Source organism: Pezoporus wallicus, unplaced genomic scaffold (genome assembly GCF_028554395.1).
Source record: "Pezoporus wallicus isolate ANWC-B61680 ecotype Strahan unplaced genomic scaffold, APGP_CSIRO_Pwel_v1 contig_5690, whole genome shotgun sequence".
Classification (NCBI taxonomy): Eukaryota; Metazoa; Chordata; class Aves; order Psittaciformes; family Psittacidae; genus Pezoporus; species Pezoporus wallicus.
The window spans coordinates 417,850-433,426 of NW_026642407.1; the positions used below are offsets into that span (position 1 = coordinate 417,850).

At 45.7% G+C, this 15,577-nt stretch overlaps 1 protein-coding gene across 1 annotated transcript; it reads right to left on the reverse strand.

The window, feature by feature from the left end:
• Positions 1–904: 904 nt before the first annotated feature.
• Positions 905–4,542, reverse strand: LOC130610217 (uncharacterized). The gene is given in 6 exon segments (XM_057429902.1): positions 905–1,497; positions 1,746–1,896; positions 2,344–2,572; positions 2,676–3,534; positions 3,570–3,680; positions 3,834–4,542. Coding segments are annotated over 6 exon segments (2,652 nt in total).
• Positions 4,543–15,577: the final 11,035 nt, after the last annotated feature.

Here is a 15,577-nt window from a genome sequence, read left to right on the forward strand (position 1 = left end):
AGCGGTTATATTATGATACCATGTCTTCCCACTAGTTACCTTGGTCTCAGGGACTTTGCTTGACCATGTATTAAAAGTTATACAGCTCTTAGTTTTGTCAGATCCCAGGGGTTGGAGTTCTTGCACTGGGATAGTAGAATAATTTAAGTTTTTTATTATTACACCCATTTGGGCTGATGCAACTGTCCAATCGGTCCCATGACCTCTCTTGACCATTTTGATCACTGTGCTAAGATTTAGAATCGAGTCATTCCTTACCCATCCCTGAAAATCAAAGGGGTTCAAGTATGGTATACCAATTAGGCACATTTGAAAGGGATTTACCACCTGTGCCAAGGTCAGACAAAAATCAGTAATCCCAGTCTTGTTTGCCCATGTGAGCCAGACATTCGTATTCGAACCCAGTATTGAAGTTTCTTTTTCTATGGCTTGGACCATGGTACAGATATAGAGGATTAATATCAATAATCGCTTCAGTTTAACTATTCTACTTAACTATATATGTCTATTACAATTGGGCCAAGCTTCATGCAATATGTGCAGCACTTGCACTGCACTACCCTTGTAGGTAGCAAATGTTACCCGGATTTATATTCTGATTACAATTGCAACATTGTATTGACACCCATGGATCACTCTATCTTTCGTGAGTTAGTTTTAATTTCAGTCTGTTAGTACCGCTTGATGTGATTTTCCAGGGTGCCTTTGGAGCTTTCTTGACTTGAGTATGATGAATCCAGACATTTTGTTCTCTAATTTTGATAGCTGTGAAAGTTGTGAGTAGTACTTGGAACGGCCCTTTCCACCTCGGTTCAAGATCTTCTTCCCCTGTGGGTCTGAAAGATTTTATATACACATAATCTCCAGGTTGTATATTATGTACCAGACTGTCCAGTCCTCTGTTTCAAGTTCCAGCCACATATTTTTCAATTTTCTTGAGTTGTTTTCCTAACTCTATTATATTCATAGTCTCTTCTCCCACTTGGAGAGACGTTCCCTGTTGGACCCCATATGGTCTTCCATACAGAATTTCAAAAGGACTCAACCCTTCTCGAGCTCTTGGTTTAGTTTGAATTCTCAATTGAGCTAATGGAAGTGTCTGGGGCCAAGGTAGACTGGCCTCCTGACCCGATTTCACAATTTGTTGTTTAATTAGATGGTTCATTTTCTCCACCTGACTACTTGATTGAGGGTGGTAGGGAGTATGAAGTTGCCAATCAATACCTAAATGCTTGTTAATTTGTTGTACCACTTTTGAAACAAAATGTGGTCCTCTGTCTGAAAATACAGTGGCTGGAACTCCATATCGTGATGTTATTTCCTGTAACAATATTTTTGTTACCTCCCGGGCTTGTGCGCTTCTAGTTGGAAAGGCTTCTGGCCAACCTGAAAAAGTGTCTGTTAGTACCAACAAATGTCTATACCCCATTTTTCTTGGCAGTTCCGTAAAGTCAATCTGCCATTGTTGGCCTGGTCCATTACCTCTGCCAATTTGGCCTAATTTAAGTTTGGGAGTAATTTTGGGGTTTGTTTGAAGGCAAAGATCACATTGTTGAGTTACTTGTTGGATGGTAAGGCATCCAGTCCCCAGTGTGTTTTCTGATGTTCATTTTTTATAAGGGCCCATAACAAAGATGAGGGAACAATTATCCTCCCCTGTGGTGTACTAGTCCACCCATCCTCATTAAATATTCCATCTTGATCTATAATCAATTTCTGATCTTCCTTATTATAGTTTGGTTTACCTCCCAGAGAAATTTTCCCATCAGGAATTAAAGCTCCTTCAATCGTTATCTCACCCTTTGCCGCTTCTTTTGCCTCTCTGTCCGCCAGCTCATTTCCTTCCTCTAATTCTGAGCTCAACTTCTGGTGTGCCTTGATGTGCATAATTGCCACCTTCTCAGGTAATTGGACCGCTTCCAACAGTCTCAATATTTCTCGTGCATGTTTAATGTTTTTTTCCTTGTGAATTCAACAGTCCTCTTTCTTTCCAAATAGCTCCATGTGCATGCACAACTCCGAATGCATATCTTGAGTCTGTTTAACCTTTTCCCTTATGCTAGTTCCAGAGCTCTAGTCAGTGTGGTCAGTTCTGCCTTTTGTGTGGAGGTGTTTAGTGGCAAATGTCCAGATTCCATTACTTCTCTGCAGGTGGTGACTGCATATCCAGTGGCGCTATAGCTGCTCCCATCAGTAAACCAGGTTTCTGCGTTGTCCAAAGGGGTATCCTTCAGGTCTCTGCGATTGGAGTATGTGGCTTCAATGGTTTGTCAGGCAATCATGGTGTACAGGTTCTCCTTCATTTCCACTAAGGAAAGAAGCTGGGCTGACAACGTTAGTTACCACTATCTCTATATCATCTTGTTCCACAATGACGGCTTGGTATTTCAGGAACCTCTGAGGGGAAAGCCAGTGCCCGCCTTTCATTTCCAACACTGCAGACACTGTATGGGACACTAGCACTGTCATTTTCTGGCCCAAGGTAAATTTGCATGCTTCTTGGATATTCAGCACGACTGCTGCGACGGCTCTGAGGCACCCAGGCCATCCTCTGGCCGCTACATCTAACTGCCTAGAAAAATAAGCAACTGCTCGTCGGTATGGACCCAAGTCTTGTGCTAGTATTCCCAGGGCAATCCCTTGTATCTCATGGGAAAATAAAAAGAATGGTTTACCCACGTCTGGAAGTCCTAGATGTCATCTGCGTACTGCAGTAGCTTCCCTTCTCCTGCTGCCAGGACTCTAAGTCTTTTAACAGTTGCTCTCCAAACAGAGTGGGGCTGTTCTTAAATCCTTGAGGCAACACTGTCCATGTGAGCTGGGTTTTGTGCCCACTCTTAGGGCTTTCCCATTCAAATGCAAAGATTTTCTGGCTGGCTTCATGGAGAGGAAGGCAAAAGAAGGCATCCTTTAAATCTAGAACAGCAAACTAAGTTAGCTCTGGTGTTAAGCATGTTAGCAAAGTGTATGGTTTTGCTACTACAGGGTAAAGATCCTCAGTTATTTTGTTGACAGCTCGTAAGTCCTGTACCACTTGGTATGACCCATCAGGTTTCTAAACAGGTAAAATAGGGGTATTGACATCAGACTGGCACTCCTTTAACAGTCCCAATTGTAGAAAATTCTCAATTATTGAGTAAATTCCTTCTCTATCTTTCTGTTTCAGAGGGTACTGTTTAATCCTGACTGGCTGTTTTCCTTCCTTGAGCTTAATCAGTATCGGGGGTGCATTTTTGGCCCTCTCAGGTATGTTCGTAGCCCATACCCCTGGGAATACCTGATCCAATACATCTTCCCTGACTTCTTCCACCACATGATTGGCAATTAAAACCAAACTTAACATATTTATATATTGCTGATCATTTACTTCTAAAGTGATCTCGCCTCCTTTGAAAGTAATAATTGCTCCCAAATGTTCCAGTAAGTCTCTCCCTAGGAGAGCTTTTGGGGGATTAGGCATATATAAAAATTTATGAAGGCCCCATTGCTTTCCCAATTGATTATTTCAATGGTTTACAAAAATACGCCTTCTCACTTTAGCCAGTTGCCCCTTTTACCATAATAGTCACCCCCTAAGGGCATTAAGGCTTTATTTAAAACAGAGTATGTTGCACCCATATCGATCAAAAATTCCACTTCCTTCTCCTCGTCCCCTAGCTTCATCATAACCAGTGGATCCGCTAGGGAAGATTCCTCTGGTCCTCGTCATTCTTCCTTCACATGCGTGACCGTCCTTCCTTTAGTGGCCCTGTTTGGACAGCGGTTCTTTTTGTTTTCCGGACATTCATTCTTCCAATGTCCAAGCTTTTTACACAATGCATACTGATCTTTACTTAGGTGGGGTTGTTGTCTTTGTTTTCTTCTTCCCCCTTCTTCCACTACAGCAACCAATCTCCGCATTCCTTGCTTATAACCGTCTTCCTGGTTACTGAATACTCGCCATGCTTCATCCAGCAAAATTTCTAAATTTCTTCCTTCTGTTGGTCGTAACTTTTGAAGTTTCCTCCTAATGTCCCCAGTAGATTGTCCTAAAAATAAAGATACTAACTGCTGTATTCCTACCTCTGATCCCGGGTCTAATGGCATACTACGGCGCATAGTATCCCTTAATCGATCTAAGAATTCTGATGGTGATTCTGAAGGGCCTTGTTTCACTGCATATAGTGTTGAGCAGTTTATGGTTTTTGGTATTGCTCTCTTGACTCCTTTTACAATCCACTCTTGGTAAGCTTGTAATTTTTCTAACTCTGCTGAACAGTTTGGATCCCACTTTGGATCCTGAAGTGGAAAAAAGTCCCTTACATCTTCTTGTTTTACTTTATAATAGTCCTCAGCTAGATCTCCTGCTGTTTTTAATATCAGTTGTTTTTCTGTTTCTGTCATTGCTTCTAACAGTAACTGCGTATCTCTCCAATCCAGATTATGTTGCTTTATAATGAACTGCAAATGTTTCATAGTGCTTACAGGATCATTACGATAATCCTTTGCCACCTTTTTCCATACTTCCAAATCCAAGGTGGAGAAAGGTACTTCAATCAGCATTGGAACTCCTTCAGGTCCTACTGCTTCCTGCAGAGGTGCTTGCAGGACATGTTTTTGCTGGTTCTGTCCGGTTCATGAGGAGACCGGACTCCCCAGGGGAGTAATGATGTCTTCCGAGTCCGTGTCCACCTGTCTCTTTGGTGGAGGCTTAAACACATCTATTAATTCCTGGTTTGCATCATAGTAAATTTTATCCTGTTTAGTACATCTCTGACCTATAACACATGATGAGCAGCATCGTTTAGGCTTAATTTTGTTTTCTTTATTATCCCTTTCAAGGGATAATACCAAGGGATCCTGAGGTGGTATTATTCCACAGGCTCTCTGCCATTCCGGGTGGTTTTGGAGAGTGAAGAACATACCTGCATATGATACTTCATCCCACTTCCCTTCCCTCCTTAAAAATAACATTAATTGTAACACAGTATTATAAATCCAGTGTCCCATTAAGTGGCCACTTAGCCCCATCTTCTAATTTATAGAGAGGCCACCACTGATTACAGTACTTAATCAGGGTTCTCTTATTTTCTGAGCCCCCAGGTCCTGTAATTTCTTTCCAATGTACCAATATACACCCTAAGGGGCTCTTTCTTAGTATTTCTTTACTTTGGTTTATTCCCATTTTACTTTCTCCTCAAATCTCTTTGATACTTTTTACAAACTCTCAGTTTTTCCTAACTTCCCGAGAAATCCCCAGGACTCTGTGGCTCTGTCCACAGATTAATCCACCTAGTCTTTTCTCTTGGCCCCAAGAAATGGCCAGCCAGAAATTTCCGATTATTTTCATTTTTTATATTTTCTCCTGAACAATATCTGGCCCACCAGAATTCTGAATGACAAAAATAAACTTTGCAGTGGACACACTGTCACAATATTCGTGTAAAATATAATGCCGTCACATACAGTTACACTCCCACAAGGCACAATATCCACAATGCCACCGTCACATACAGTTACACTCCCACAAGGCACACAGCCACAATATCCACAATGCCACCGTCACATACAGTTACTCCCACAAGGCACACTTAGAATCTTTTCTTGGTGTCTGGCGTAAGGCTAGCCACTGTGGGAGGGGTAGTTGTCCCCTCCCCAAATTCTTAAACTGCCTTTAGTTACAAACAAGACATACAAGACAAAAGACAGAAAACAAACACTTCGTCCATCTCCGGCCGCTCCCCTCGTGGAGAATACAGAACCGCAGATTAGGACTCTGCACTTCCTTTGTAGCTATGCTATGTCTCAGTCACACAAGAGCACTCACGGGGGCCCACACATTCACACATCGGTTTCGCTTATCCTTCTGCTTCCATGATGGTCATTAACGGGTTCATCCTGGCACCCCAAATCTGAGATGCAGCGAAAAGCCGGAACTCGCCTGGTTTAAGGCCGCCCCCGGCTGGCAAGTTCCTGAACTCACCCGACCCACTCTCGCTCTATCGGTCGGCAAGTCCCCTGCTTGCAAGCCCTACCTACCAAGGGGAGCTACGCTGTGCGCCAGATGTCTCTGCGCGCCTTACCAGAAGCCCTGGGTCAAGCGTACGACTTATAGACCCCAAAAAATTACTAAAATAAATTTCAAGCATACCATTTTTCCGCAGCCGGCACAGGTTGTTGTCTGTCCCTGCAGTGAGCGGACGAGAAGTGGAGCTCCTCCAGGCAAGTGGCCTGGGGTGCCCAGGATATCCGTCTCCCAGCCGGTCTTGCAGTTGACAGAGATCTCCTGCCTGGCTCGCCAAATTGATGCACAGATAAACTCCACGACTCATTAAAAGTTGTAAAGTAGGTATGCTTTTTATTCAGCGCTGAGACGCACGGGGATAATTCCTCAAAGTCATGCATGCCTCAGTGTTGTTTCCCTCTACATTTATTCTCTAAAGTTATATATATTCATAAGGTTGCACAACACGCCTATACATATTCATGTCCTATCCCCGCTTCATATTATAATGAGCCAGAAGGTCCTTTGCGCCTGCGCAGTGCCCCCTCTGGTCATGGGCAGGGGTCTCAAGATGAAGCAAATGAGTCTTCCTCCTGTGGGTAGGGGTCCTCAAGATGAAGTAAATGAGTCTTCCTCTTCTTGAACTTTTCACCTTTTAGTCTTCAGTATGGCCTCAGGGTTTGGTCGGTATCCCAGCCATAAACCCTCTGCTTCTCCCCCTTATCAGTAGATTCAGGCGCCTGCTTTTCCTTATCAATAGCTGCTTATCAATAGAACCAAGTGTCTGCTTTTCCTTATCAATAGGACCAGGTGTCTGCTTTTCCTTATCAATAGGACCAGGTGTCTTTGTTCTGCTTAGCAGGCATTTACAACAGACAATACTTTTGTTTAAGCAAGCCAATTCCTCTAACCCCCTTGTACAACCCCCCTGCACAACCCCCTTGTACAACCCCCCTGTACCACCCCCCTGTACATTGGTCAACCCTCTGCATCAGTGGTAATAAACGAGGATTTGAGTCTCTGCATCATCTTGAGTCTGTGTTGTGAAATGCCACAAATGGCGCCCACCATGTGGAGCATGAAAACCGACTAGCTGTTGATCCGGTGGCATAGCTCAGCCGAACTGCTTGCTGAATGTAAGCAAAGGTGTACGCTGAAAGGAAGCAAATTCAAACAGTATGGATTGCGTCTCGCAGGATGGGGGTAAGCGGCTGAGAATTACGGGGTCTGCTTTAACAAAAGAGCAGGGAAATGTTCTAGAAGTTTTTGCTATGATTCTTAAGCAGTATAGGAAGAAAGTTGACAAGGAAGAATTGAAAAGTATCCTTCTCTGGGCATCAAAAGTCGATCCTTCTATTGATTCCACTAATATTTATACCCCGGAGATTTGGGATAAATTTGGTGTTAATCTGTGGGACTGTGTTACAAAAAATGATTAAATTGCTGCCACTTTATTGAGCTCGTGGCGAGTTATTTCTGAAACTTTGAAAGTTCATGCCGGCTCACAATCATAGGGAGCAGAAGAGGCACCTTCAGCTCCCTCACCATTGCCCTCTTTGTTGAACTCTGCTGTGAGATCAAAAAGTCAGTCTGCTGTTGTTGCTCCTGTAGTTCTCCCGCCTGATAATTCTGATGCTGACCTGTATGATCCTTTTGACCTGTGGCCTGTGGATCAGGAAAAAGCGCCTGATTTATATACCCCGGATCCTTATGACAAATGTGCAGCTGTAAAGGGAGAAGCGAGACGGGCGGGGGATGCAGATAGATGATTGTGTGCTTTCCCTGTGGTGCATCTGCCGATCAAGACACGCGGTGGGAAGGTCTCTCCTATGCTCTTACCAAAGATTATCAGGCGAACGGTGACGGACCATGGACTTGGAGCCCCATATACAACTCATTTGATACAGTCTCTCTGTGATACTGATGTGTCTGAATTTTGTGTTTCAAATATTGTAATTGTGTGAAGTGTGCTTGTAGGATCCCTTGTGTTCGTGTGTGTTGAGAGCAGATGGTGTTCTGTGTATTTTTTGTTGTCGGGTTCGCATAAAAGTTTTTAATGGGGGCATGTTAAAAAGGCAGTGAGGCCCCTTTAGTTATTTGATAACCATGTTCAAAAGAAGCTGCCCTCCGATTTGGCTCCCAGCGCTCCACCAGTGGAGCGGCCAGGATGCACACAGGAGCCCTGGAGTGAAGAAAAAAAAACAACCACCCTTTCAATCTATTGAAGTATTGGGGCAGTTTGTAGAAACACTACAAACAAAGCCTAAAGACAGCCTGCAACATGCTGTGTGCGTGGGAGGAGCCCTGCTTAGTGTGTTTAAGGTAACCTGGCGGTGAATCCAGGACTTGGAGGAAAAGACTGGTTGAAACAAGAACTGCTAACTGAAAAAGCAAGAGGGGTAGCCCAACCACAAGCTTTATCAGCTGCCACCGAAGCAGCATCAGGGTGGCAGAAGAAGAAGAAAAAAAACCCAAGAAGAGGCAGACCTGAAAAAGGAAGGAGCCAGTGCAGCTCCTGTGTTTCCAACCTGCCTGGCCCTTTAACCAAGGGTAATGACACAGCAAACTCCTTGATTGTTAACACTTTGCAGTTTACTTCTGCAGCTGCTTCACATTCCTTCTGCACCAGAATGCCTCTGCTTTAAGGAACACTAACCTGTATTCTCAAGAACTGATAAACTGGGGAAGGGGTTATATTTGTGTCCTCCTACCTACAGGTCCATGGCAGCTGCCTGCAAAGCTTGTCAAGCCTTACCATGAGCTGGACAGACGAGTGGAAAAACTACAGGAGCTGACCATGCATACCCCGAGCAGAATAAGAAAGAGGAAGAGAAAAACGAATGATTGCAAAACATTACTTGGGCAACTGAAAAGTAACAACTTGAATATGTGTGCTTGTAACATAGCTATTAGAGGCTGTGGTTTTGTGTATAAACCACCTGTATTTACTAGCCAGTTGCTAATAAGAATTGTACGGATTTGTCACTTGTAAAAGAGATGTTAGAGCATGCAAATTTGCAGCAGCTGCTAGAAAATGCTAAAGCAAAAGCTAGAAAGATTCTAATACAATGGTAGTGTTATAAAGCAGGTATTGACAGTAGATACATAAAATAAAAAAGGGGGAGTTCAGGGTTAACTCCTGTCGTGGTTTAAACCCAGTCAGGTAACTTGTTCACTCACTCCCAGTGAGTGGTACCGAGCTGACAACAATCGAGGTCCGTGTCCCCCCCCCCCACCAGGGCTCTCCGCTTCCCCACTCCCGGAGGAACGGGGAGGAGGATCGAAAGGGTGCAACTCCTATGGGATGAGACAAGAACAGTCCAGCAACCAATGTAAACAAATCACCACCGCTACTATCAACTACAACAATGATAAGGGAAAATAACAAGGGAAGAGAATACGATACCACCGGCCAAGAAACAAGTCCCACCCGGAAGCCCATGTCCTTCCGGGTAACTCCCAGTTAACCCCCACCCCAGGCATGACGTGCTGTGGTATGGAATACCTCCCTGGCTAGCCCGGGTCAGGCGCCCCATCTCTGCTTCCTCACAGCTTCCCCTCCTCCCTGGCAGAGCATGAGCCTCACAAAGTCCTTGGTCAGGGTAAACATCACTTAGCGACAACCGAAAACATCGGCTTCACCAACACTGTTCCCAGGCTGGAAGTCAAAACACAGCACTGCACCAGCTAACACAAAGGAAAAAATGACTGCTACTGCTGAACCCAGGACATTATCCACCCCTTATTCCATACCATTCACATCATGCTCAGATCCCACATTTTCAATACACCATCGCTCTCCCACATATATACATCCATATACATACAGACCAAGAGGAAAAGATCATTTTCTTAGTGCATGGACCAATCCCTATAATGCTGCCGAGTCCATTCGGCCCATGATGTTCAAAGTTCATTCTCTGTTGGGATGACAGCTGGAGGGAAGTCAGGGCCAGTCGCTGGTGACCTGGAGACATCTAGTTGATGGGCTATAAAAGCATTACACAGCAGACAACAGCATACAATTGAGTTCACTGGCTGTTTTCCCCTAAAATCAAATCCCCTTGAGGTATACATCGCACTTTCCCATCTTCCCGCATTACCCACCAAGTATATCCAGGTCCCTGAGCAAAAGCAATCCCACGAGTGGGTTTGCCTTTACCTGAAGCAGGAATAACCCAGACTGTCTTCCCCAGCAAATTCTTCATATGCACCACGGGAACTTTGTCCCCCTCTACAATATGTAAAAGTTCTGACTGGGCTGGGCCAGCCCTGTTGGCAGATCCTCTGGTGTTGACCAACCAGGTGGCCTTTGGTAAGTGTGTATCCCAATGCTTGAAAGTTCCCCCACCCATTGCTCTCAGTGTAGTTTTTAACAGCCCATTGTACCGTTCGATTTTCCCAGAGGCTGGTGCATGGTAGGGGATGTGATATACCCACTCAATGCCATGCTCTTTGGCCCAAGTGTCTATAAGGTTATTCCGGAAATGAGTCCCATTGTCTGACTCAATTCTCTCTGGGGTGCCGTGTCGCCACAAAATCTGTTTCTCAAGGCCCAGGATAGTGTTCCGGGCAGTGGCATGGGGCAGAGCGTATGTTTCCAGCCTCCCGGTGGTTGCTTCCACCATGGTAAGCACATGGCGCTTGCCTTGGCGGGCTGGTGGCAGTGTGATATAGTCAATCTGCCAGGCCTCCCCATATTTATACTTCAACCATCGTCCTCCATACCAAAGAGGCTTTAACCGTTTGGCTTCTTTAATTGCAGCACATGTTTCACACTCATGAATAACCTGGGCAATAGTGTCCATTGTTAAGTCCACCCCTCGATCACGGGCCCATCTATATGTTGCATCTCTGCCCTGATGGCCTGAAGTGTCATGGGCCCACTGGCCCAAAAATAATTCACCTTTATGTTGCCAATCTAAGTCCATCTGAGCCACTTCAATCTTAGCCGCTTTATCCACTTGTTGGTTGTTCTGGTGTTCCTCAGTGGCCCGACTCTTGGGTACATGGGCATCTACATGACGTACCTTCACCACCAGGTTCTGTACCTGGGCAGCAATATCTTTCCACAGTGCAGCAGCCCAGATGGGTTTACCTCTGCGTTGCCAGTTGCTCTGCTTCCATTGCTTCAACCACCCCCATAGGGCATTTGCCACTATCCATGAGTCAGTATAAAGTACTGGCCACTTTTCTCGTTCAGCAATGTCTAGGGCCAGCTGGATGGCTTTCACCTCGGCAAGCTGACTTGATTCACCCTCTCCTTCAGCAGTTTCTGCAACTTGTCGTCCAGGACTTCATACAGCTGCCTTCCATCTCCGATGGTTTCCCACAATACGGCAAGACCCATCAGTAAAGAAGGCATACTGATTTTCACTTTCTGACAGTTTATTATATGGTGGGGCCTCTTCAGCGTGCACCACCTTCTCCTTTGGTGACATTCCAAAATCTTTGCCCTCTGGCCAGTCCACGATGACTTCGAGAATGCCTGGACGACTGAGATTTCCTATTCGAGTTTGTTGTGCAATTAGTGCAGCCCATTTACTCCATGTAGCATCAGTTGCATGATGTGTAGAGGAGACCCTGCCTTTGAACATCCAGCCCAGCACGGGCAACCGGGGTGCCAGGAGGAGCTGTGCTTCAGTGCCAATCACTTCCGAAGCAGCTCGAACCCCTTCATACGCTGCCAGTATCTCTTTCTCAGTTGGGGTATAGCTGGCCTCAGATCCTTTATATCCCCGACTCCAAAAGCCGAGGGGTCGACCTCGAGTCTCCCCTGGAGCTTTCTGCCAGAGGCTCCAGGTAGGACCGTTCTCCCCAGCTGCAGTGTACAGTACAGTTTTTACATCTGGACCGGTCCGGACCGGTCCAAGGGCTACTGCATGATCTATCTCGCGTTTAATTTGCTCAAAGGCTTGTTGCTGCTCAGGGCCCCATTTAAAATCATTCTTCTTCCGGGTCACATGATAGAGAGGGCTTACAATCGAACTGTAATTTGGGATGTGCATTCTCCAGAACCCCACTGCACCCAAGAAAGCTTGCGTTTCTTTCTTATTAGTTGGTGGAGACATTGCTGTTATCTTGATCACATCTGTGGGGATCTCGCAATGTCCATCTTGCCATTTTATTCCCAAAATTGAATCTCCTGTGCAGGTCCCTTGACCTTACTCCGTTTTACTAATTTTTCTGGATTTTGCAGTTGTTCAGTAGTGAAATTCGAAAGTACTGGAGGGGCCCACCGACCTAGATACTTGCCCATACTATCCCACACACCCTGCCACTCATGGCTGTCCAGCCTCAGGGAAAATCTCTTGGTCCTCCTACATCGTCGTTTGACCCCAGACAAGACGCAAACCTGACTCTGCTTAACTCTTGAAATCAGTAGTGGGCAAAACACACTCTGTATGCGTGTTAGCATGGTGATTCCCATCACCATCAACAAACAAGTCTCAACAGCATTAAAAGGCCATTCAAAAAATTCAAAACTCTCAAATGTAAATGGTCTGGGGGGACGACTGGGAGGGTAAAAGGATGTCTCCTTCACAGGTTGAGCACCTGAGAAGGAGAAAAAAGATGTGTAATTGCTAAGCACCTCCATCATATACCTCCCAAAGTATAAAGGTGGTGACCACACTGGGAACATAAGCCAGATCAGTTTCATGATCAATGATTCTATTGTATTACAAGTCATTACCATAAAGTACAATGGGACAAAATCCTTAGCCCAAGCCCCACACTTGAAAAACACTAATACAGCAAATACCGGATGGAAGTAAGATACAATATACTGAAACTGTGAGATCAAGAGGAACAACTCTGAGAGCCAATAAATCAGCATTGTGAGGAGTGACTATCAATCCTGTCAGATCTGTTCTTATCTCAACCCCTCGTGCCCCACGTTGGGCGCCAAAAAGAACCGTCGTGGTTTAAACCCAGTCAGGTAACTTGTTCACTCACTCCCAGTGAGTGGTGCCGAGCTGACAACAATCAAGGTCCGTGTCCCCCCCCCCCACCAGGGCTCTCCACTTCCCCGCTCCCGGAGGAACGGGGAGGAGGATTGAAAGGGTGCAACTCCTACGGGTTGAGACAAGAACAGTCCAGCAACCAATGTACACAAATCACCACCGCTACTATCAACTTCAACAATGATAAGGGAAAATAACAAGGGAAGAGAATACCATACCACCGGCCAAGAAATAAGTCCCACCCAGAAGCCCGTGTCCTTCCGGGTAACTCCCAGTTACCCCCCACCCCGGGCATGACGTGCTGTGGTATGGAATACCTCCCTGGCTAGCCCGGGTCAGGCGCCCCATCTCTGCTTCCTCACAGCTTCCCCTCCTCCCTGGCAGAGCATGAGCCTCACAAAGTCCTTGGTCAGGGTAAACATCACTTAGCGACAACCGAAAACATCGGCTTCACCAACACTGTTCTCAGGCTGGAAATCAAAACACAGCACTGCACCAGCTAACACAAAGGAAAAACATGACTGCTACTGCTGAACCCAGGACAACTCCACAAGAACGTATAATGAAAGTTTGTTATGTTTTGAATCTTTAAATCGCTGGATGGAGGATGGACCTCCTATACAGCACCATTTCAGGGGTTCTAAGAATTTTGAATCGGGGAAAACTCATGTTAAAGAACGTTATCTTGAAACTCATGAATGGGAAGGTCTTTTCCCTTTAATAACCTGGGGACAAGGGTATGCTTGTGTTTCCAGAGATAAAGGACCGCGTTGGGTCCCTGCACGATGGGTTCATCCTGCCTCGTCTTCTGTCTCTTCATTACAAGAGGACTGACCCTACTGCGGTTTCCTGCCCAGCCAAAAGAGAACATCTATAGCCAATGCAACAAGACAAGACACCCTGTGCCGGTTGGTTGCCACACCTACAAGTCCTTTCAGACTGCTGTTGGAAGCAATGGCAGCCTCGAATCCTGTGGACAGGTGGGATGGCTGGGGGGTATAACAACACAGCCAGAAGAAATTGATTTGTTAAGATCTGTAAAAATGGATATGTATCTGTATTTTCATGATATAGTTTGAAACCAATTGTTAGTGCAGAATGTTAACTGCTCTTTTAACTGTTTATTTGCTAGGCTAGGAACATGAGTGAAAAAACTGTATTAAGAGGGTTTGTTTTGTTAGTTTTTATTAGCTTATACAGTTTCTTATTAATTGAGCACTTAAGCAGGTGTTGATAGTGAATATACAAAACAAAGAAGGGGGAGATACCAGGAGTGAAGGTGATAAGACTTGCATGAAAAAGAGTTTGGGAATGAGCTCTGAGGCCTTGGTGCTTGGCAAGCACTGGGGCGATGAGTTGGAATGTTGAAGCACAGGGAAGGTAAACAAGCAAACCTCAGTGTGATAATGAGACAAGGAGGCACAAAAGTACAAAATGTAATCAGTTCTAAGTAATGTTAAGTTTGATGGCTTTGTAATGGAAAATAACTGCGGTGCTTGAAGGTAGTTGACATAGTTTAAGGACCTGTGTTAAGTCAGGAGATTATGATCTGGTGGCAATTACAGAGACGTGGTGGGACAGCTCACATGACTGGAATATAGTCATGGAAGGCTATGTCCTATTCAGGAAAGACAGGCCAGCCAGGCGGGGTGGTGGGGCTGCTCTTTATATGCGGGAGGAACTACAATGCACCGAGTTCTGTCCAGGGACAGATGATGAGCGAGTTGAGAGTCTGTGGGTGAGAATTAAGGGGCAGGCTGGCAGGGGGGATACTGTTGTGGGTGTCTGTTACAGACCACCAGATCAGGGTGAGGAAGTTTACGAGGCCTTCTACAGGCAGCTGAGAGCAGCCTCACAGTCACTTGCCGTGGTCGTCGTGGGGGATTTTAACTTCCCTGATGTTTGCTGGAAGGACCACTCGGCAACCCAGCCGCAGTCCAGGAGGTTCCTCCAGTGTATGGATGATAACTTCCTCCTGCAAATGGTGGATGAGCCGACCAGGAGAGGAGCGCTGCTGGATCTCATCCTCACTAATAAGGAGGATCTGGTCAAAGCAGTAAGGGTTGAGGGCTGCCTTGGTTGCAGCGACCACGAGATGGTGGAGTTCAGGATCTTGTGTGGCAGGACTAGTAGAATACCAAGTAGAATTGCAACCCTGGACTTTAGCAGGGCAAACTTTGGCCTTTTCAAGCAATTGCTAGGGGAAATCCCATGGGCAGGGCTGCTTGAAGGTAAAGGGGCCCAAGATAGTTGGTTGACATTCAAGGACTGCTTTTTCCGTGCTCAAGATCGGAGCATCCTGACACGTAGGAAGACAAGGAAGAGGGCCAAGAGACCTGCGTGGCTAAATAGGGAATTGCTGGGTATGCTCAAGTGGAAGAGGAGAGTTTACAGGTCATGGAAGGAGGGGCTGGCCACTTGGGAGGAATATAAGGCTGCTGCTAGAGGATGTAGGAAGGCAGCTAGGAGGACTAAGGCATCCTTAGAATTAAACCTGGTGAGAAGGGTCAAGGACAGCAAAAAGAGCTTTTTCAAATACATGGCAGACAAAACTAACACCAGAGGCAATGTAGGCCCACTGATGAACGAGATGGGTGCCCTGGTGACAGAAGATAAAGAGATGGCAGAG